This window comes from Amblyraja radiata, chromosome 5 (genome assembly GCF_010909765.2).
Source record: "Amblyraja radiata isolate CabotCenter1 chromosome 5, sAmbRad1.1.pri, whole genome shotgun sequence".
NCBI lineage: Eukaryota > Metazoa > Chordata > Chondrichthyes > Rajiformes > Rajidae > Amblyraja > Amblyraja radiata.
This window is the reverse complement of record NC_045960.1, coordinates 30,586,640-30,611,152: the sequence shown is the minus strand read 5'-3', so window position 1 is coordinate 30,611,152 and position 24,513 is coordinate 30,586,640. Positions and strand designations below refer to the sequence as shown.

Below are 24,513 nucleotides of genomic sequence, written 5' to 3'. Positions count from 1 at the left end.
CCCTAATCTGGAAAAAACGAAAAAGGTGGGAGTTTGGGAGGCTGTAGTTGGACGAGAGCTCCGAAAATACGAAAAGATGACATCCTTGTATAGGTTTTTGATACTACTGATACCGTTGCTATGCCAGGTTTTGAATGCGTGGTCTGTACTTGAAGGTTTAAAGATGTGGTTTTTAAGCAGTGGGGTCAAGATGGAAGGGCCTTGTAAACCGAAGTTTTTCCTGAGTTGACTCCATATCTTGAGCGAGAGGGACGCAATTGAGCCTGCACCCACAGATGTTATAGGAAGGAGGAGTTGGGAGCATAGGACATACCGCAACGGGAGATTTGGATCAACAAAATCTGTTGATCAATGAATAATCAGGATGGAAAACAAAATGGAAAGAGCTCACCCGATAAATAAACATTTTCTATCCCCGCTAGACCGAATGGCGGTTTCCCAAGAAAAGCCTGGGGTTTTTTAACCAAAGATCAACCATATATAGACCTTTTTATTTTACAAACTGGCGATATATTATGTGGATCGATTTCGGTTCCACGGCCGAATTCCTCCAAACAAACAAAATATTATCCCAAACTTTGCACAATGTTTCGGAATATTGTGAAGCTGTTTTCTGAAACACTATGAACCTTTCTAATCCTCGGTGGGTTGAGAGACAGGTTGCGGGGAGGGGGGTTGATTTAATTGGGGCCTTTCGTGCACTCAAGGTTTCCCTAAGCACTTTAAAGTCAATGGAGATTTTTGAAGTTAAAGTCATTATTGTGATGTTGAAAATGTGGAAGCCAAAATCTATAAACGCCAATTGTTTACTAACCATTTCGTCCGTGTTTTTGTGTACTTAAAAAAATTCAATTCATCTTACCCGGGTATGTTAACATGCCGTCTAGTTATGTAGAACTAGCCCAAAATATCACTCTATTCGGGTGGACCTTTCTTTAAAAGACGACAGTTTATTTCCAAAAAGTATCGCCATAAAATATGCCAATGAATTGGAATTTTAATGAAAATTGCCAATCAATTATCACATTTTATGGTGACATTTTGTCTTACTGGGAATTCTCATTAACACAGTTATCTTGTATAGAGGGTGTCGGGGGTTACGGGGCGACGGCAGGCGAATGCGGTTGAGATGGAAAGATATGTCAGCCAAGATTGAATTGCCGAGTAGATTTAATGGGCCGAATGGCATAATTCTTCTCTTAGAAATTATGAATTTATGAATTTGAACTACACCAAAAAAACTAGTTATCTATAAATATCACAGAATCTAGATGCAATTGCTAAATATTTTCCGTTTTTTTGTTTTATAGACTAACCGCAAAAATAAATAGCGGTTCTGTAAAGTTTCATGGACATTATTGTGACTGAGAATCAGTGCTTGTCAAAAGCTGCCGGCCCCGCCTCTCTCACCCTGGGTCCCGCCTCCCGAGAAGCGAGATAAATTGTGGATGTCGCATCCAGATCGCAGGGTCTTCAATCAAACTGAGTTAAGGAATTCATCCCAGCTGAAGAGCGCCACATTCCTAACTTCCTCGCTGCCTTCTCGGTCATTAAGTCTCAATTTGCAGGAGATCGCGCCGATAACCATGTCCACTGGGTCCGTTAGCGATGCAGAAGACCTCCAGGAAATGGACGGGCTGGGCACGGAGGAGGAATACGACGCTTTAAAGAGGAAATCCAGCAAGGAGTTCTGCACTTCCAACGACAGCAACGAAGACAGCTCCAACACCGAACACGAGTCGCCCAAAAAGGCCAGGGGAGCTTCGGGAAAGAGACGCAAGGCGAGCTCCAACAAGCCCCCTCTGAATGGAGTGACTCAGGAAGGGAAGCAGGTTCAACGTAACGCAGCTAACGCCAGGGAGAGGGCCAGAATGAGGGTACTCAGCAAAGCCTTCTCCCGCCTCAAAACCACCCTGCCCTGGGTCCCGCCAGACACCAAACTGTCCAAACTCGACACCCTGCGGCTGGCGTCCAGCTACATCGCACACCTGAGACAGATCCTAGCCAATGACAAGTACGAGAACGGCTACATTCACCCAGTCAACCTGGTAACAAAACTCACTTTTGCTTGAACGCACATATTTTCGCGTGGTTTTAAATGCCGTACACGCGCGCATGTGTATGTTTCCCTTCGCTCCAGAGATGCTGTTTGTCCCGCTGAGTTAATCCAGCAATATCTGTCTGTCTTCAATAGTGCTTTAGTGGAGGGTTGTATTTTGCGCGTGCGTGAGTTTGACTGTTGCATTTTGTATGTACGTGGGTTTGCGAATTGGATTCGACAGATGTATGCACGGGCTAGGCTGTGAAAGTTTGCAAACTTGTAAGTATTCTATTATTTGTACGCGTGTGAAATAACAAATAATGTCTGAAGAAGGGTTCCGACCCGTTCGTTCTCACATGCTCTCTGGCCCGCTGAGTTCCTCCAACATTTTGTTTTGCTCAAGTTAACAGCATATGTGTGCTTGTACGCTTCCGTGTATATTTGAGAATTTGTGTGTGTGGGTGTGAATGTGCCATTGAATGAATGATTTTATATATTTGTGTAAGTCTACGTGGATGCATTTCTGTGTGTAAATAAAAGTGATGATGTGAATGACTGCGTGTTTGCTAATGTTTGTTTGTGTTTGTGTGTGCTCTATACGAACGGCGTTGCTGAACTTACGATTGTACGCGAATCAACTCGCAGAGCCCTTTATCAATAAATCAGTCCCGTGTGATCAGATCAACAAGCAGTTTTGTGTTTATAAAACTGCCCCTGATGGTCACAGATAAGCACACCGCGCTTCAACCTTTAAACGGACAACTCTGAAATAATAATCCACCGAATCAAAACGCCCGCTTCCTTTTACGAGTAAGAATTTATTGAAAAAATGTTGAGATCAGTTTAAAAAAAACCCTCTGAATGCATCTATCGAAAGGTAGAATCTTAAACTTGAGGTAAGCGAATACCCTTTGTTTCATACGTGAAGGCAAAGGAAAACTTTGCCAATCTGGGGGGGGATTAAAAAAACTGTTTATTGCTGGAGTAGAAAATAAAATACGGAGTTGTCTCATTGAATAGGCGCAGAAGCCCAGGTTAAACTCCAACTCCACCATACAAACGCCTAACCCGATAGCTCCATGTAAAATGTAGTGTATTCAAAACAATCTTATTTGCTGGTTAGTCGTAAATCAATTTAATTAAATGCCGTTGAGGAGATGCAATTAATATTAAAGCTCGCAGGGTGCAACTATAATTCTTTGAACCTCTCTCGACCTGAAACTCCATTATTTTACTTTATATCCTAATTAAACAATTGTATTTAACTCGCCATATCGCTTCGGTACAGTATTTTCAGCTTTTGCTGATTTACCAAGTGGTCACTGGATAAAAAAACTAAGTGGCGATCTTGTAAAACTTACTGAATTATTTAGGAAACTGTGAGCTCAGAAAAAAAACCAGTTTGATATTTCGCAAATCTATTTTACTTATTTTCTTTGCTTTCACTTATTAAGAACAAAGGGTGCATAGGTGTGAAAGTAATAATAATCCCTTTAAACAACTGCTTACTTGAAGAAACTGTATATTCTCAGTTTCTAACGCCACAAGAGGCAAACCATCTTCAAAATAATAACAAAATCTGGTGAAATAATTTGAACACTTTCACATTGAACGAGGGAAAAAATCAAAAGAGAAAATGCTGCAAATCTCTGCGAAAATTATACGCATTATACACATATAGAATAAGTCTATATTTAAAAGTTGCTGCTAAAGTTATCGCTGATTTTTGATTACTAAGCCTTTAGTACTATATAGTTTTAATTTTAATGTTAGAAGGCATTATAGTTGATAGGTGGGGCACACATCAAGATTGGTGTATTTCATAAATTTCCCTTGAATAACTATTCTCGACAAGGAATTAAATTCGAACATATTTCCATTTGAAATATCTTAACTAATTGTGTGTAGTACATTCTAATATTTTAAAACACAATTTTATTGAGTTGAGGATTGAAATTCGTGGCGTTTTCAATTGGTTTGCGACAGCGTTAAACTTATTTTTTAATAACATTGAAAATAGATCAGATACTTTCTGATTCTTTCAGAAAATCTGACTCTTTCAAAAATGTTGGAAATTTACCCACGATATCCATGGAAATAACAGAGAATTTAAACGTGGCCGGTTTTGATATATTGAGTGTCGTTGTTGTCTGCCAAATGATTTACAAACAATTATTTCTGAAAGTTCATGTCCATTTATTTTTTCGTGCAAAAAGGATAGCCTGAAAATGAAATCCACACAAATAGAATGGACCTATATTTGGATATGTATTTCTCATTGCAAAGATAGACACAAAAAGCTGGAGTAACTCAGCGGAACAGGCAGCATCTCTGGAGAGAAGGAATGGTCGAGACCCTTCTTCAGACTAGTCAGGGAAAAGGGAAACGAGAGATATAGACGATGATGTAGAGAGACAAAGAACAATGAATGAAAGATATGCAAAAACGCAACGATGATAAAGGAAACAGGCCATTATTAGCTGTTTGTTGCGCTCTCATCGCAAAGATTTAATAGGAATCTAAGGGATAACTTTTTTCCACCCAAAGAATGGTGAATGTATGGAACGAGCTGCCAGTAGTTGGGGTAGATGAGGCTGGGACCATCGCAACGCTTCAGAAACATTTAGACAGATACATGGATAGGACAGGTTTGGAGGGACATGGGCCAAACGCAGGCAGGTGGAACTAGATGGGACAAGTTGGTCGGTGTGGGCAAGTTGGGCTGAAGGGCCCGTTTCCACACTGCACGACTGCATGGCCGATAATAGTGACTGGTGACATTTTGAACAAGGGGAATTATGTTATTTTAAATGCGTTTAAAAATCATGGCTATAGCCAATAGTAACATCAGAATTCTCAGACTGTTTCATTAACTTATCATCCCCCCAATAAAAATAGTTTGTTGGAACTTTTGTCCCTTTTGAACACGAATAGTTTGTTTGTCTGTTTGTTTCAAAGCTATCTGGTCTACCGAGGGAAGCGATGGTGTGATATAGAAATAGCAGAATGACATCGACAATAAACACGCTTGACATTGGACTTTACTGGACTTAAATCCTGTACTAAACGATATTCACGTTATTCCCTTTATCGCGTACACTGTAAACGGCTCGATTCACCCAGAGAGTTGTGAATCTGTGGAATTCTCTGCCACAGAAGGCAGTGGAGGCCAATTCACTGGATGTTTTCAAGAGAGAGTTAGATATAGCTCTTATGACTAACGGAATCAAGGGGTATGGGGAAAAAGCAGGAACCGGGTACTGATTTTGGCTGATCAGCCATGATCATATAGAATGGCGGTTCTGGCTCGAAGGGCCGAATGGCCTACTCCTGCGCCTATTTTCTATGTTTCTATGTTTTTTTTAAATCATATATTGTCCTTCCAGTGACTGGTTAGCACGCAACACATGATTTTCACTGTACCTCGATACACACGACAGTAAATTAAACTAAAATTCGACTTGATTTCTGTTTCAATGAGAACAAGCACTCATCAACATTTCCTCTTCCATTTCAGACCTGGCCGTTTATGGTCGCGGGAAAGCCGGAGAGTGAGCTCAAAGAGATTGCGAATGCTGGTCGCCTGTGCGAGACTACAGCCTCATGACTAAAATACATATAAAGGAACAGTTCGCATAATTTCGGAGGAAAATCCAAAAGCCACAGAGAAAGTAACTGAGGAAGGAACCGTGGACACATTTCTGCAGCCCGGCACCACCACTGACTGGCCAGTGTTCCTCCACTCAGCGCGTCGATATCGTCCCATTACTTTGCTGGTCAGAGTACGAAAGGGATCTTTTACGTCTTCATTAATAACAGTGATCAGACTTTAATATTGTCCCGAAAGACATTATAGGTACGTTAAATTTCAGAGCTGACTTTGATAGTCACATGCTGTGTAAGGAAGCATAACATAAAATATATGTATATATATATATATTTTCTTTATCCGCAGGTCTTTGGAAATGTTGTAAATAAAAAGTTTGCTTTTATATTTAAACCGCTGTGACCGTGTGGGCATGTATGACGTACTGCCGTCTCTCTCGCTCTGTGTAAGTGCGCTGTGACACTGTGCTGATTGATTGCCCCGAACTTTGCTTGTATCGGACCCCGAACCTCGACGATCGAGGCGACAGAGTGACAACAGTAACGATTTGTTTATTTCTTCCACTGAAAGGATAAGCAAGAGATAGCTCGTGTTAGTTGAGCCAGGGCTCAAAGAAAACAAACATTCCGAGATGGCTCATCGCTGGAGTTTAGGACCAATGTTGACCTCGTGAAAAAACAAAAAACAACTGCCGGAGAACTAATTTGAGATGCTCCGTTATCACACAAGTAAATACAAGTATTTCAGTCATGGGACTTTGGAAACAAAATGAAACTCTATAGGCGGAGGAACAGCACTTCGCATTTCGCTTAGGCAGCTTGCAACCCAGCGGCATGATTCTTGATTTCTCTAACTTCAAGTAACCCTTGCCTTCCCCATCTCTCCCCCTCCCTCCCACACCCTAGTTCTCCGACTAGTTTCACTGTCCTCCTGATTAATTTTACTGATTTGTATTCCTCGTTGTCATGAACCATTCTACATTTCCTTGAGCATTGTCTGCTTTGATCTGTCGTTTTCACACCTTACCCTTCCATATCTCGAGTCTCCCTCTCCCCGACAGTCTGAAGAGGGGAGGTACACAAAATTGCTGGAGAAACTCAGCGGGTGCAGCAGCATCTATGGAGCGAAGGAAATAGGCGACGTTTCGGGCCGAAACCCTTCTTCAGACCCGAATTATCACCATTCCTTCTCTACAGAGGTGCTGCATGTCCCGCTGAGTTACTCCAGCTTTTTGTGTCTATCTCTAGGTGTTAGGTTTTACACACGCCATAGGCACTGGGAGCAATCGTCCAATGTTTGGTTTCACGAAGAGATTAAATTCCACAGGACCGCTTACTGCTTCGATAAGTGTTTCCTCAGTTACATTATCTTTATATAGTTGACATCGAGCCTGCATAGATTATGACAGTACCTTGTAACACAAAGTGCTGGAGTAACTCAGCGGTAAGGCAGCATCTCTGGAGAAAAATGATGGTGGTTTACTCCGTCCGAAGAAGGGTGTCGACCCGAAACATCACCCATTCCTTCTATCCAAAGATGCTGCCTGTCCCGCCAAGTTACTCCAGCATTTTGCGTCTATTTTCGAATCTACGACTTCTGGCAACAGACCCCTGAGTCCGGCTGCATCGGACATTGCGGGAGAACAGCATCAGGGCTGAGGTTCGAGCTACTCCGTCCAGCACTCCGGAGCACTGCTACTCCGTCCAGCAAGGAAGCAGAATCATATCGACGACAATACATTTATACATTCACCAGTAATAACACGCTGCAGAGAATAGAAACAGGAGCGGAAATGTGGGAGGGAGAAAGAAAATATGGTTCAACATACAACGGAGTACAATCATCACCATAGCATGTCATCGATTCAAACCACTCTGGTATAATCCAGACTGTGTGAATGGGACCATCTGCAATTACCATCTAGTTTGTGCCAACACCCCGACTAGTAACAGAACGGCATTGCAGAAGACTCCCCCTCCCATTCCGAATCCGACCTTTCTGTCCTGGGCCTCCTCCATGGCCAGAGTGAGCACCACCGGAAATTGGACGAGCAGCATCTCACATTTTGCTTGGGCAATTTGTACCCCAGCGGTATGAACATTGACCTCCAATTTCAGGTAGCCCTTATTGTCTCCTCCCCTTCCCAGCTCTCTGGTTCCTCCTCTTCCGTTCTCCCCCCCCCCCCCACACACATCAGTCTGAAGAAGGGTTTTGGCCCGAAACATTGCCTATTTCCTTCGCTCCATAGATGCTGCCTCACCCGCTGAGTTTCTCCAGCATTTTTGTCTACCTTCGATTTTCCAGCATCTGCAGTTAATTCCTTCTTAATCATATTTTGCTTGGGTAGTTTACACCCCAGTGGTATGAACATGGACTTCTCCAATTTCAGGTAGTCCTTGGTTTCTCCCTCCTTCCCCTCCCCTTCCCAGCTCTCCCTCAGCCTACTGTCTCCGCCTCTTCCTTTCTTCCTCCCGCCCCCCCTCCACCCTACATCAGTCTGAAGAAGGGTTTCAGCCTGAAACGTTGCCTATTTCCTTCGCTCCATAGATGCTGCCTCACCCGCTGAGTTTCTCCAGCATTTTTGTCTACCTTGCAGAAGACTTGATGTGTAGGAAGGAACTGCAGATGCTGGTTTATATCAGAAGGTAGACGCAAAAAGCTGGAGTAACTCAGTGGGTCAGGTAGCATCTCTGGAGAGAAGGAATAGGTGGCGTTTCGTATCGAGAGCCTTCTTCAGACTGAGAGTCAGGGGAGAGGGAAACTAGAGGTATGAATAGGTACAGAACTAAGCCGAGTCTTGACGCGGGTACTTGCTCACCCTTTCACTCGGGGATGATACAGTATAATTCCACAAGTAATGAAGACAATTTATGATTACTGGTCAGATAATATGGACTAATATAAATTTGGTTAATGATGTACCGGGTAAACAGTCAGAACCTTTTTTTCTCTGGGTGGAAGCGAGAGGGGAAGTGTTTAAAGGAGATGTGCAGGGCAGGTTTTGTTTTACAGAGTTGTGGGTTTCTGGAACATGTGCCAGGAGTGGTGGTAGAGGCAGATACAACAGGGGCATTTGATAGGCACATAGATATACCGGGAATGTGGAGATATAGATCACAAATGGGCAGATGGGATCAGTTTCGCTTGGGCAGCTTACAGCTGATTATTGATTTTTCTAACTTCAAGTAACCCTTGCTTTCTCCCTCTCTCCGTCCCACCACCACCCTAGTTCTCAGACTAGTTTCACTGTCCTCATTAATTTTACTGATTGTATGCCTCATTGTCAGCTCCCCCTCAGCAAAACAATGAACCATTCTACATCAGTCCTTGATCAAGTCTGCTTTGATCTGTCATTTTCACACCTTACCCTTCCATATCTCTCGTCCCCCTCTCCCCTGACTATCAGACTGAGGAAGGGTCTCGACCCGAAATGTCACCCATTCCTGCTCTCCAGATATGCTGCCTGTTCCGCTGAGTTACTCCAGCATTTCGTGTTTATCTTTGGTGTTAACCAGCATCTGCAGTTCTATCCAGAGATGCTGCCTGTCCTGCTGAGTTCCTCCAACATTTTGTGTCTATCTGCAGTTCCTTCCGACACATGGGATCAGTTTAACTTGACATCATGATCAGCTTAGACATTGTAAAGGGCCTGTACTGTACTGTACCATGTTCTATTTAACGTTTTTCATCTCTGTGATTAAATGCTGATTCATATCATACAATTTTTCTTCAGCCCAGCTTACTGGGAAATAGGTGAAAATGGTACTTTTTACTTTCGCTTTTATGGACCAAGAAACAGTAACATTTTCTACTTTGACTCTTGATCTGTTTCAAATAATTATATTGTCTTCAACAAATCTTCACTTTAAATTTCCATAATGCTTCCTTGGTTACTTCATTTCTGCAGCTGGTCTCACCCTGGTCACTCGCTCTTCTCCTCTCTCCCATTAGGTACAGAAGTTTAAAAATGCATACTTCCAGATTCAGACACAGTTTCTTCCCCGCTGTTATCAGGCAACTGAACCATCCTCTCACCAGCTAGAGAGTATTCCTGACCTCCCATCTACCTCATTGGAGACCTTTGAACTATCTTTAATTGGACTTTATCTTGCACTAAATGTTATACCCATTATTCTGAATCTGTACACTGTGGATGCTCGATTGTAATCATGTATAGTCTTTCCGCTGACTGGATAGCATGCAACAAAAAGCTATTCACTGTACCTCAGTACATGTGACAATAATAAACTAAACTAATATAAACTAAACAAAACATTTGGGATTATTATTATTTAAAATAAGTGAAATATATTATTACCTCTCTTCCTTTGTTCTAAAATATTTACTATTTCAAGTTTTATTCTAGAATATAAAGTAGTAATACTGTTGTTCTAACCACTGTGGATTTGTCCTATCCTGTCACTGGGCACTGTTTCATTTTTGTGCTGTGTCCTAATCCCTTAACTTTGTTCGTGATTAATTGCATCAAATACGACCACTCAAGTGACCAAGAACGGTATCATAGAGTCCTGGACCTCTACAGTGTGGAAACAAGCTCTTCGGCCCACCTTGCCCATGCTGACCAAGTTGGCATATTGGGCTAGCCCCATTTACCTACATTTGGCACATAAACTTTTCCTATCCATATATCTGTCTAAATGACTTTTATAAGTCATGATTATGTCTGCATCTATTGCTTCATCTGGCAGTTTATTCCTGATATGGACTACTGTCTGAGTGAAAGAGTTACACCTTGTGTCCCTCTTAAATCACCCCCCTCTCACCTTAAGCCAAAGGCATCTAATTTTGTAATCCTCTACTTTGGGAAAAATACTTTATCCATGCTCACTTTATCCATGTTGTACATTGTCTTGTACACCTCAATCAGCCAGCCTTCTACACTCCAAGGAAAGAAGTCCTGGCATATCCAACTTATCCCTGTAAAGCCCAGGTAACACCTTGGTGATTCTCTTCTGCACCCATTCCAACTTACTGACATTGTTTCTATAGCTGGGTGATCAGAACTGCATACAATACTCCAAGAGCTGTGAAACCAATGACGTACAGCTGCATCATGATGTCCAATACTTTACACTGAATGCCCATCCTAATGAAGGCAGGTGTAACAAACACCTTCACCACACTGTCCACTGGAATCACCACTTTCAGAGAACCATGCACCTCCACTCCCAGATCTATCTGGTCTGCAACACTCTCCAGGTCTGTACCATTTAAATCCTGGCCAGGCATGACATGCCAAAGTGCAACATCTCACACTTGTCAACAGTGCTTCTCTTATTTAAGGTTTCAAGATGAACATTTCAGATCTTTCCTGGCTCTCCTTGTCATTGTAAAACACACCCAATAAGATAATTATTTGGCTGTGTCCTAGATTCATCCACAAAAAATAATTAATCTCATCAGTAGCAGCCTTACAGATAGCAGCACTTTCATTTGGACTATTATGGAAGTAAAAATCATTGAAGGTTTCCAATTTGACCCTTTGTTCCATTATACAGTCCTTTGCCAAATCCCATCTATCTACGCAACCTTGAACAGTCATCTTCCATATGATAATATTATGTCCTCCACTGCCTAGAAGCTGGCGTCCCAGAATACTGTTCTTGTGAGAATATGTCTTAACCTGCACTGAGTTTTAAAATGGTGAGGTTTTGCTTGTACTTAATGTGGGGATTTAACATTGTAGAAAACTTGTAAGCCTGTTGATTTTTGATTGGGGGTACCACCCCCTGCATTTGCTTTTCTCAGGCGTATGTTATTTAAATATGATGCTCCAGATATACAAATCTGGATCCTTATAACTAATGGTTCTGTGCTCATTTGCTTTTTGGTCTTATTATTGCTGATGTCAATTGGATTTTAACTGCTGTGGCTGTAAACCTGTTCTGCACACTTAATCTCATTTTGATCTTTCTTTCAAGAATGTCAGTGTTGTGCACATACACTGTTTCACAAATCACCCACCCTTTTTACATCTTAGTGCCTAATGTCACGTGTCTTTTTTATCTCCTCCTAAATAAAACAAACACACTGGTAGACCTGCTGCCTTATGGCGCCAGAAACAGGTTTGATCCGCACCTCGTGTGTTAGTATGGAGTTTGCACATTTTCCTTGTGATCGTGTGGGTCTCCTCCGGGTGCTCTGGTTTCCTCCCACATCCCAAAGATGTGTGGGTTTGTGGGTTAATTGGCCTCTGTAAATTGCCCCTGTGTGGAGGGAGCGGACACGAAAGTTGGATAACATCGAACTAGTTTGAATGGGTGATCACAGACACAAAGTGCTGGCATAACTCAGTGGGTCGGGCAGCATCCCTGGAGAACATGGATAGGTGACATTTTGGGACCCTTCTTCAGACTGATTAGGTGATCACCAGTCAGCGTGGACTTGGTGGGGCGAAAGTCTGTTTCCATGCTGTATCTCCAAACTAAACATGAGCATAAAGTGCCGTAATATTCTTGCCTAATTTATTGTTGCTAATCACTTTGTGCTTTGCAGAATGCCACAATGGCAGTGCAAGTTGAAGGCCTGAGGTATGAAGTTACAGTGGGATGGGACCTGAACATTGCTTCTATTTAATATCTGTTCAGTTTCCCTCCAAAACTTTGTTCAGCCAGAGCTGAGAAATATTTGGGTGGCCATTTAGTCTCTGCGCTGGGTTCTAAACATAGAATGAGTTTTTTTTTACTAATAGTGTTTTATTTTAAAAGAGTGACTCTCTTGACTATACGCTCAAAACATTAATAAACCTATTAGTCGGTGTGTGAAGATTGTTCTCCTGTGCCAAGATTCAAATTGGCATCCATACAATTCTTGTAGGATGTGGATGTTACAAATCACAATTAAGACAGTAAATCTCAGACACAGGCGACCACAGGTACTGTGTTTGACTTTAAATGTTGCAACAATTTTTGCCAATTTTATCAAATCATCAAATATTAGAAGAGCAAGGATTGCACCAGGGTATAGTAGGTTACATTTATTGCTCGATGAAACTGTTTTAAGTAATCTCAGAAAAATCTCATAAGTTGTTCGACTTTGATATTGAGTTTGAGAGTCATTGAGTTCAGTTTGAAACTAGGATACTAAAACTGAACAAATAAACTAAATAAAGAAATATTGGGAAATGAGATCAAAATATATCACAGTACATTAACAACGGCAAACATTTAAAGGATAGCTCATGATTTACAGCAAATTGTATTCCCTGGCTGCACAAAAGCCTGAGAGAAAAGTGGTCCAATATGAAATTTTAAAGATTGTAATCATTTAAAGGCACCATCTCTCAATGTTGCCAAAAGAAAAGTGATCATCAGGCCTGAGAAGAAACTAAAACATCAGCAAAGTATGTCTAAGAAAGAGAGAAATAACAGATTATGAAAGTATGGAGGCACAAGAGACTGTAGATACTGGAATCTTGAGCAAAACCTATGAAAATAAACCAGCAAGAGGCAAAATAAATGGATCATAAGATAATTTCTAAATACATATAGAGGAAAGTTGGTGAAAGACAAAATAGGTTACTTACACGCAGAGATAGAAATGATAATGGGGGATGTGGGGTTAGCAGATGCATTAAACAAATTCTTTGTACATGTTTAATGCAGAAGATATCAACAGCATTATGAAAATAGCGATAAACCATGATTCTCATATGAATGCACAATTTAAATCAGATAGTACTAAGAAATAATTCAGGAGAGGTTAATGAACCCTAAAACTGGTTGTGAGACCATAAGGTCTATATCCTTGGGTCTTTGGAACTACTACTGTATGGTGGATGTGTCGTTTATCATCTCCCAGAATTCTTAGGTATCAGATTAGTCCTTGTGGATTAGAATATAGTAAGCATCATCTTGTGATTCAATGAACGAGGGAAAGAGAAATGAAATAAAAGGAGTTGCAAATGCTGGTTTATTCCAAAGAGAAAGAGAAAGCAGTGCATCAGTCAGATAGCTCAGAGAATTGCCAGGATTTGTTATCAGAGAGTGATAACAAAACTGTTAGGAAAACACAATATGCTGAAGAGTCAAGGTAATATTAGATGAAGGAAGTTGAACTTGTATTTGATATTTGTACTTGTTTTTGTTGTTGCTGTTATGACTGCAGGAACGAAATTTTGTTCAACCCTTGCTTGTTTGAATGACAATAAAGAGCAATTGAATTGAATTGAATATTCATGTCTGCTGGAGTTCATGAGGCTACAGTTGACAATTGACAATGAAGAAGGGTTTCGGCCCGAAACGTCGCCTATTTCCTTCGCTCCATAAATGCTGCTGCAATCCGCTGAGTTTCCCCAGCAATTTTGTGTACCTACAGTTGACAATTGTTGGGTTCCTCAAGGGATATCTAAGAAATTGTAATAATGTAGTTTGGGGTCCTAAGTTAGTCAGGGTGGTTTCATAAATTCATAAGTTAATAAGTGATAGGAGCAGAATTATGCCATTCGGCCCATTAAGTCTATTCCGCCATTCACTCATGGCTGGTCTATCTTTCCCTCTCAACCTCATTCCCCAGCTTTCTCCCCATAACCCCTGACATCTGGTTTGATGGTAATTGTTGTGGGTTAATGGTCGGCCTTTTACGAATATTATGCGGAGAAACTTAATCCACAGGGGGCTTTGGAAGTCTTAAGCTCAGAGGGCTCAGGATTGAACGCACGGATCTGGCGTGACCTTCAATGGCACGGAGGGTGGAGTGGCAATGGAGGACACCAACAGTATCGCCAAGCCAGGCCGACCCCTGTATCACTCACTCAGTACAGTCGCCAAGAAAAAAGACCTTTGAAACCAACATAAGCCTCAATATGTTTAAGAATTTGATATTTGAAAGATACAAGATGGTGTCGGAAATATGGTGGCTCTTTGTGTACTGCCTCAGAAGAAATCTATTATTTTTCCATTAGAATTATCACTCTGCTGTACTTATGTATGATAGTGTTTATATATATTTGTAAGAAGGAACAGTAGATGCGGGTTTAAACCGAAGATAGACACAAAAAGCTGGAGTAACTCAGCGGGACATGCAGCATCTCTGGAGAGAAGAAATGGGTGACGTTTCAGGTCAAGTCTGAAGAAGGGTCTCGACCTGAAACGTCACCCATTCCTTCTCTCCAGAGATGCTGCCTGTCCCGCTGAGTTACTCCAGCTTTTTGTGTCTATCTTGTGTTTATATATAGTTTGTTTTCGATGGATTGTATGCAAAATAAAGAATGTCACTGTAACTAGGTATATGTGACAATAAAGTAGTATTGATTATTGAGATGGGTAAACACTTAGATATTAATGGAATCAAATGGTATTAGAATTGAGTGGAAAAGTGGATGTGAGGAATATTAGTTTAGTTTAGTCTTTTTATCAAGTCCATATCACAAGATTAGAAATTATTCAGCCTGAGCTGAACACACTTCCTGGCATCTGCATACAATGGTGTCTTCCGCTTCTTGTGCTTTTTGTGCTTCTTGTGCGCAGTGGTGGAAAGATTGGTTCAAACAGGGCCGCGACGTGAACGCTCTTTCCTTGACCCCAGTTTAATTTAGTGATATAGCATGTAAACAGGCCCACCGAGTCCATGCCGACCAGCGATTCCCACACAATAACACTATTCTACAGACACTTGGATCAAATTACAACTTTACCAAGCCAACTTACAATTTTACAGAAGCCAATTAACCTACAAACCTATACATCTTTGGAGTTTGGGAGGAAACTGGAGCTCCCGGGGAAAACCCACGCAAGTCACGGGGAGAACATACAAACTCCGCACAGACATGCACCCATAGTCAGGATCGAATGCGGGTCTCTGGCGCTGTAAGGCAGCAACTCCAGCTCTGCGCCACTATGCTGCTCAGTTACTAGCTGAATGAGTTGGTTCAAAAACTATTCAGACTCTGAGTTTTATTTCTTATGCCTTTGTAATAATCAGTGTGAAGGATTGTGGGGCCATTGGTGGGGTGGGAGTGGTAATATGTAATGGGTGGGAAGGTTGTATTCTGATTTTGGGAGATAAGGATCAGCCCATGGCACATCACCCTTTTCTCTTTCTATTTCTTACTCAATAGAACTTAGGACAGCTTGTAATATGTAAAGAAAGAGCAGTATGGTTTTGACAGAGTAAATACAATTTAACGCTGTGGTTTCCTTCTAAATGCTGGTTGTTTCAGTTCTGCTAACATGTTACAGCACCACAGTGTTGACTTTCAATCGCCCCTCCCATTTGCAGTTTAGTTTATTATTGTGATGTGTCATTGTCATTAGGTACAGTGAAAAGCTTTTTGGTGCATGCTATCCAGACAGTGAAAAGATGACGTATGATTCCAATCAAGCTGTCCATGGTGTACTGATGCAGGATAAAGGGTCTAACATTTAGTGCAAGATATAGTCCAGTGAAGATAGAGATAAAGATAGAGTTAAAGATAGAATTGCCCAATAATTTGAGTTATGGTCTATTTTGTTTGTAGACCATTTTAATTGTTTAGAAATCACATATGTATATATATTTTGTACATATAAAAGAACATTCACCTTATTTTAGGTTAATTTTATTTTGGACAAATTTTCCCTTTTTGCATCAATTATCAAAGTTGGCCTTTCCTATCAACGCTTGTTCTTCATCAGCCTCCTTCCTGGCTTCCATTGACAGCTGAGCTGTCAGGAATCTTGCAGGCTTGTCTCTCTTTTAATCTCTGAGTTTTATTTCTGCAGTTTCAGCACAGCATCTGGGTGCTTGACTTGGCTACCGTGGGATTTATGTGCAACAGGAATTTAAACCCATATCCATCTCTGCTTCAAGCGCTGTGAATTAAATCACTAATTCTCAGCACCGGAGCCCCTTACTATTGTTTACATTTTCAGCAAACAGAGTTCCAGTGAAATACTACTCCAGCTCAGCAGGGTCTATGGTGTCATTTATTAATAGGCTACACTTTGGATGTTAAACTTGATTGATACTTGGTCTCAAAGAGGAAATACTGAATGTAATTTACCAACACCAGGTTACTAAATTGCTTTACCATGGATACAAATATTTTTTTTAAATGATGCTGTATAATAAGGACAGTTTTGTCTACAAATGAATCTGCTTTTGTTTTAGGTTGTTGTAATTTTATATTCTCACAATTAACATCATTTTTAATGCGAAGATAGATGGATTCTTGATTAGTACAGGTGTCAGAGGTTATGGGGAGAAGGCAGGAGATTGGGGTTAGGAGGGAGAGATAGATCAGCCATGATTGAATGGTGGAGTAGACGAAGGGCCGAATGGCCTAATTCTACTCCTATTCCTTATGACCTTATAACATCAAGTAAAGTCCCAAATAATGATACTTTTTGTGTCCTCTAATCCCCTTCATCATTTGTTTCTCTGATGCATGTGTTTGTGCATGAACGTAGCACAAGACTGTTTTTGCTTAGGATGGGGAAATGCTGACATATTACTGCTCACTATTCTGTTATTTTTGTAAAAAAAAATTATTCAATTATTAAAAAACAATATTTACAATACAACAAAACAAAACTGAACCCACCAGCATAATACAAGACAAACACATATACCAAATAAACGACTATACAACTATGTTACAATCCTCGTCAAGGATGCATTCAACCCCCCGCGGTGCCCAACGGTCCCGGAAATCCCCCAGGGCGTCCGTGGACAGCGCGTAGTCCCTCTCTAACACCACCTGGGCACGGAAGTAATCCCGGAAAAGTGGCAGGCAGCCGGCTCTGGCAGAACCCTCTTCCGTCTGGCGCTGTGACTCGCGGATGTCCAGCTTGGCCAGGCACTATTGCTTCTGTTGAATGGGTAGGAAAATGCTGTGATGCTTGTTCCCTTGATGTTCTCAGCGATGTTGGTAAAAGGCAGCAGCTCTAACTTTGGGGATGAAAACACGGTTTATTAAAAAATAAAAGAAGGGGGAAAAAAACGAAGCAGGTCAGACTGCTGCCGTGGAAAGAGGAACAGCCAATGTTTCAAACCTACGAAATGTGTAGGAACTGCAGATGCTGGTTTATTCCGTCTGAAGAAGGGTCTCGACCTGAAACATCACCCATTCCTTCTCTCCAGAGATGCTGCCTGTCCCGCTGAGTAACTCCAGCATTTTGTGTCTACCTTGAGTACACGACCTGCTGTCTTGGTAAAGAGGATTAATGAAAATGACATTTTGGCTCACACAAAATTCACAACATCATTTTAATTAATAGGCACAAAATCTGGATATATTTATATATTATATACATATGAAAAAGTGATTCATTCTCATCCAGAATAGATTATAGCGTGACTAACTGGTGCATAAATGCATTATATCAAAATAATTTATCAACACCAGGGATCAACTCATGTTTGTAAGCAAACTACTGAAATATTTGTCATGATAAAGGATAAAATAGACATAAATCAAAACAAAATATTTTAAATATTAATGAATTGCAAGTATTTAAAAACAAATATGTATTATGTTGATATTTTAATTCTTTACAATAAGTTGATTTGGAAGCTTGAAAGTGCACACCGCCAGTCTCAGGAACAGCTTCTTTCCTGCTTTTATCAGCTTCTGAATAGTCCTTCCGATAAGTTAGGGTACTGTCCTCGGGTACACCTCCAGTCTATTGCGGGCTTCAGACTTAGTCTCTGGAACTGGTGTGCTGCAATACTGAGAACTATATTCTGCACGCTGTATCTTTCCCTTTGCCCTCTTATAGTCCTCGAGTTTGGCTTGATTGTAGCTATGTATATTATTATCTGATTTGTTTGGATAGCATGCAAAACAAAGCTTTTCACTGCAGTTTGGTACATGTGACAATAATAAGTCTTAACCTAAACCTAATCCTAAATAGAAAATATGGGAGAAAGCATTGCATGTATGCTGTAAGTACTCTTTACACTAATAATAGCCCTATACCAATTCCATAATATTCTGAAGAAATATGTTTTTAATGTCCTCTCAATTAGATGTATTGTTTAAAGTTCCAAAAGACAGTAGGAATCCTACATCATAAATCATCAAGAGTGTTTTATTGTCATATATCCCAAAACGGGACAATTAAATTCTTACTTGCAGCTCACAAAAGATATGTAAACACCATAATAAACAACAAAAAGAGAAGTTCAGTACACATAAAAAAACATAGAAACAATAACAGTGCAAATACAAAAACAATGCCCCGCACGTCTATGGAATTCTACGGAGTCTGAAGAATGGCCTTGATATTACCTTGATTTTGATATAAATGCATTATATCAAAATAATTTATCAGCACCAGGGATCAAATCAAGTTTATAAGCAAACTACTGAAATATTTTTCATGATAAAGGATAAAATAGACATAAATCAAAACAAAATACTTTAAATATTAATAAACTGCAAGTATTTTAAAACAAATATGTATTATATTGATATTTTAATTCTTTACAATAAGTTTATTTGGAAGCTTGAATGCACACCGCCAGTCTCAGGAACAACTTCTTTCCTGCTTTTATCAGCTTCTGAATAGTCCTGCCGATACTATTCGGAAGGACTATTCGAATAGTGACCGATCTATGTTCTCCAGAGATGCGGCCTAACCTGGTGAGTTACTCTGGCACTTTGTGTTCAACCTCTCCCCCCAAGTCTATGTAGTTCTAAGCAAAGCTGGAAGTTGTAATGTTTAATAGCCTGATGGTTATTGTTAACATATAACATGCTTGGCATGCACCAAACATAAGAAGTAGGAACTTTTTGGATATTGCATTGGACAGTGCATTTATTTGAACGTTGTTTCTGAGTTTAGTGCAGTATGGGATGTGGTGTCAAATATCTCCAGAACTGAAATTAGATAATCCATGATCTGAATGAAAATAATCAGCAGGATCTATTATGCCAGGCCCATTTTCAGTTTTATGTGGAGTTTGTTCCAATAATCATTGCAGACATTATAGTATGAGTGGAAGTAATCAATTCCTGATGTACATATTGGGGCGAAGTGACATGGAAGATAAAAAAAGTAAAAAATTGAGTCTTTCTCAAGAGTTAATCATATGTTAAATTGGAAATTTGAACTTCCATTTTCTCAAATTAAGCCACTCTGGAATAATGGAATTCATGAGTGTTCTTGGCAACATAGTATAGTTTTTGCTATTTCCACATATGTGCTTGAATAACCCAAAACTACCTCAGACATATTGGATCAATAACTGAGGGAGGAGATTGGAGATGGGGACTGTGCTATGTATTCACCCGCTCCCTTCTACCAACACAGCCTCCCAATTTACCCACATCACATGAATTACAAACCAGGCACATATATCCCTTCATTATCACCTCTTCCTCAGCCAATATTGGACCATTGTGAGCTCCACCTTTCCTTGGTCATCAGTGCCGGCTCAGATTTGTTCTGAACCTTTTCATACCTCTAGTTCCCCTCTCAGTCTGAAGAAGGGTCTCGACCCGAAACGTCACCTATTCCTTTTCTCCAGAGATGCTGCCTGACCCGCTGAGTTACTCCAGCATTTTCTGTCTCTTACAGGAATGCTATCCTTTTCAAACGCCGCATTAAAAAAAGCAGAACTTCATTAATACAGCAATTCAAAACAATTTTCCCAAGTTCTGAGTTGCACATCGAGCTTGATAACACTCCCTGTTATTTTAATCAGTTAAAAGATGTAACCCGACATAATAATGTCTTAATTGATCCATAATGTTCTTCCCTTTCATTGGAAAAGCAGGCCTTAGATTTCAGTGAGATAGATGACAGTTTATGTACAGTAAAGTTGAGCTTGCAAGGCATTCTTCAACTCCACTTACTTCCTTTGCAAGAGCCACACACGATATATCATTCAGAAATGTAGCAAGAAACTATATCATCCCGGCCAGACCACCACTGAGAAAATAAACTTGGAAGCATTACCCCAGCACAGCTGTATGGCTGTTCCAGCTCTGCAGAGCGTCGCACTGTAGGAGGAACGTTATTAAAGAGGGAGAAAACAAATTCCCATGGATTTGGGGATCAAGCTAATTCTACAGCTGGACTTGTGCCTGGAATTTCATTGGATTGCCGGATACAACATTTATCTTAAATGAAAATTTATGCTATTAAAAGTAACTACAATGCCAACAACTTAATGAAATATTTTAACTTTAGTCCAGCATCAAAAATAAAAAACTCTCAGCAAAAAAAAAAAACAAGGTTCAAGGTCAAAATGGGACAGTCCCAATTAATCAGCACAGATTGTAATGTTTCCTAATCTGTTTCTAACCCACCAAATGGACAAAGCTGAAGAAGACCGCAATGTTAGATAAGTGGGTGGCTTAGCAACCGAAAAAACACTGGCCACAAGATTCTTGAAAGGTGAGTTGCTGATTTTAAATAACCTACTAACTGAAGCATCCAATAGGAATAACAAAGCCTTTCCAGGATGGGAGGGGAAATGAATAATATGACAATTTGGCTCATTTTAAAACTGCTCAATAAAAGACAGATAATATGTTCCCAGGAGGAGGCATGGTAATTGTCATCTCATAAGTTCAAAAGTTCATAAGAGATAGGGGCAGAATTAGGCCATTTGGCCCATCAAGTCTACTCCACCATTCAATCGTGGCTGATCAATCTTTCTCTCTTAACTCAATTCTCCTGCCTTCTTACCATTACCCCTGACACCTGTATTAATCAAGAATCTATCTATCTCAGCCTTAAAAATATCCATTGATTGGCCTCCACGGCCTTCTATGGCAATGAATTGCATAGATTCACCACCTTCTAACAAAATAAATTCCTCCTCAACTTCTTCCTAACAGAATGTCCATTAATTCTGAGGCTATGGCCTCTGGTCCTAGACTGTCCCACTAGTGAGAGAAAGACAGTCAGATGGAGGAACTTGGGGCAGTCAGTAGAGGTGTCTTGAGAGCAGTCAGTGTTACCTTGGAAGAAGTACTGAAGGCACTATCGTGTATGGTGGTAGACAAATCTCCAGGGCCTGATCAGATATATCTGAGGACATTGTGGGAAACTAGAGAGGAAATTGCGGGAGCCCTGGTTGAAATTTACGAGTCGTCCTTAAATACAGGAGAGGTGCCGGAAGACTGGAGGGTGACAAATGTTGTGCCTCTATTCAAGAAGGGCTGCAAGGCAAATGTTAGGAACAAGAGGCCGGTGTGCTTAATATCTGTAGTTGCAAAGTCAATTTAGTCAAGATAGAGAGTAATCTGACGGAGAGGTTCTACAGGCATTTGGATGGGCAAGGGCTGATTAGAGACAGTTAGTGTGGGAGGTCATGTCTCACAAATCTGATTGAGTTTTTTGAAGACGTGTACAGGTAAGGCATTCGACAAGGTTCCGCATGGTAGGCTGCTCTGGAAGGATAGATCGCATGGGATCCAAGGAGAGATAACTGAATTGATAGCAAAATTGGCTCCATGGAAGGAAGCAGAGGGTGATGGTGGAAGGTTGCTTCTCGGACTGGAGGCCAATGACTGGTGGTGTGTCTCAGGGTTTGGTGCTGGGGCCGTTACTGTTTGTCATCTATATCAATGATTTGGATGAGAACATACAGGGCAAGATTAGCAAATTTGCTGATGATAAAAAAAGCGAGTGGTTTTTCAGATAGTGAAGGTAGTTGTGAACGATTGCAGCAGGATCTGGATCGATTGGCCAGGTGGGCTGAGAAATGGTTGATGGAATTTAATACAGAGAAATGTGAGATGTTGCATTTTGGGACGTCTAACAAGGGCAGGACCTACACAGTGAAAGGTAGGGCAGAGGGATCTAGGAGTGCAGGTGCATGGCTCCTTGACTGTCGAGTTGCAGGTAGATAAGGTGGTCAAAAAGGCTTTTGGTACATTGGCCTTCATCAGTCAGAGTATTAAGTATAGGTTGGGAGGCCATGTTGCAGTTGTATAAGATGTTGGTGAGACTGCATTTAGTGTATTGTGTTCAGTTCTGGGCACCATGTTATAGGACAGATATTGTCAAACTTGAAAGGGTACAGAGAAGATTTACGAGGATGTTGCCAGAACTGGAGGGTCTGAACTATAGGGAGAGTTTGAGTAGGCTGCGTCTCAATTCCTTGGAGCACAGGAAGATGAGGGGTGATCTTAGAGAGGTGTATAAATTCATGAGAGGAATAAATCGGGTAGATGCACCGAATCAAGGGATATAGGGAAAAAGCAGGAACGGGGTACTGATATTAGATGATCAACCAGGATCATATTGAATGGTGGTGCTGGCTCAAAGGGCCGAATGGCCTACTCCTGCACCTATTTCTCCATGTTTCTATGGTTCTAATCTCTTGCCAAGAGTAGGGGAATCAAGGACCAGAGGACATAGCTTCAAGTTGTAGGGGAAAAGATATAATAGAAATCTGAAGGGTAACTTTTTCACACAAAGGATGGTGGGTGTATGGAACAAGCTGCCAGAGGAGGTAGTTGAGGCTGGGATTATCCCAATGTTTAAAAAACAGTTAGACGGATACATGGATAGAACAAGTTTGGAGGGATATGGACCAAACATAGGCAGGTGGGACTAGTTTAGCTAGGACATGTTGGCCGGTGTGGGCAAGTTGGGCCGAAGGGCCTGTTTCCACACTGTATCACTCACTCTAGTGGAAACATCCTCTCCCCATCCACTCTATCCAGGCATTTCACTATTTCTCCACTCTAACCAGGCCTTTCATTATTCACTCTTATTTTGGCCCATCATGGAAAGGAGTTCCATAACATGATTGTGAACATGGTATAGATGATTCTTGATTTCTAACTGGATTGTATTCAAGGTGGCATGGTGGCACAGTGTTAGAGTTGTGGCCTTACAGCACCAGAGACCCAGGTTTGATCCTGACTACGGGTGCTGTCTGTACGAAGTTTGTACGTACTTCCCTTGACAGAGTGGCTTTTCTCTGGGTGCTCTGGATTCCTCCCCCATTCCAAAGACATTCAGGTTTGTAGGATAATTGGCTTAGGTAAAAATTGTACGTTGTCTGTGGTGTGTGTAGGATAGTGCTAGAGTATAGGGATCGTTGGTTGGCGCGAGCTCGGGTGGCCGAAGGGTTTGTTTCTGTACTGTATCGCTAAACGGAACGAAACTAAAGGTGCCAATTGCTGATTGGATTGAATGTTTGTATCCATGTGCCTGGAAAGGTGTAACACGCTCTAAACTGTTTGAACAGGAAGATCTCATCCAACTATACAATGTTTGGACAAGATGTTGGTGAGGCTACATTTGGAGTATTGTGTTCAGTTTTGGTCACCTTCTACGGGAAGGATGTTGAAACATGGTTGTTTCACCATAGGAAATTATAGGAATGATGCTGTTAAACTGGAAAGAGTGCAGAGAACATCTGAAGATGTTGCCAGAACCTGTGGGCCTGAGCTATAGGGTGATGTCAGGCAGGCTGGGACTTTATTTCCAGGAGCACAGGAGGATGAGGGGTAATCTTATTGAGGTATAAAAGTTGACGAGGGGAATAGATAGGGTAAATGCGCAGACTACCCAGAGTAGGGGAATCAAGAAGCAGGGGACATAGATTTATGGTCAGAGGGGAAAGATTTAGTAGGAACCACACGGGCAACTTTTTCACACAAACAGTGGTGGGTGTATGGAATGAGCTGCCAGAGGAGGCATTTGAGGCACGAACTATAGCAACATTTAAAAGACAGGTCCATGGATAGGACAGGTTTAGAGGGAAATAAGCCAAATGCGGGCAGGTGAGACGAGTGCAGATGGGGCATTTTGGTCAACATGGGCAAGTTGAACTGAAGTGCCTGTTTCCATGCGGTATGACTATCAATTAGTGATATTCTAAATATTAAAGATATACATTACTCATAGTGATAGTATTTTTCATGTAACAGGTCGTTTTTGAGGCAAGTGACACC

General features: G+C 41.1%; 1 protein-coding gene across 1 annotated transcript; it reads left to right on the top strand.

Moving 5' to 3' along the window:
• Positions 1–1,426: 1,426 nt before the first annotated feature.
• On the top strand, positions 1,427–6,045 carry tcf21 (transcription factor 21). Its single transcript, XM_033020925.1, has 2 exons — positions 1,427–2,048; positions 5,559–6,045. The coding sequence occupies exons 1-2, from the start codon at positions 1,449–1,451 to the stop codon at positions 5,646–5,648; spliced, it is 690 nt and encodes a 229-aa protein (XP_032876816.1). The 5' UTR covers positions 1,427–1,448; the 3' UTR covers positions 5,649–6,045.
• Positions 6,046–24,513: the final 18,468 nt, after the last annotated feature.

Coding starts and splice junctions, on each gene's coding strand:
- tcf21 (XM_033020925.1), top strand. CDS start 1,449: ATGTCGCATCCAGATCGCAGGGTCTTCAATCAAACTGAGTTAAGGAAT. Junction 2,049..5,558: donor ACATTCACCCAGTCAACCTG/GTAACAAAACTC, acceptor CTTCCATTTCAG/ACCTGGCCGTTTATGGTCGC.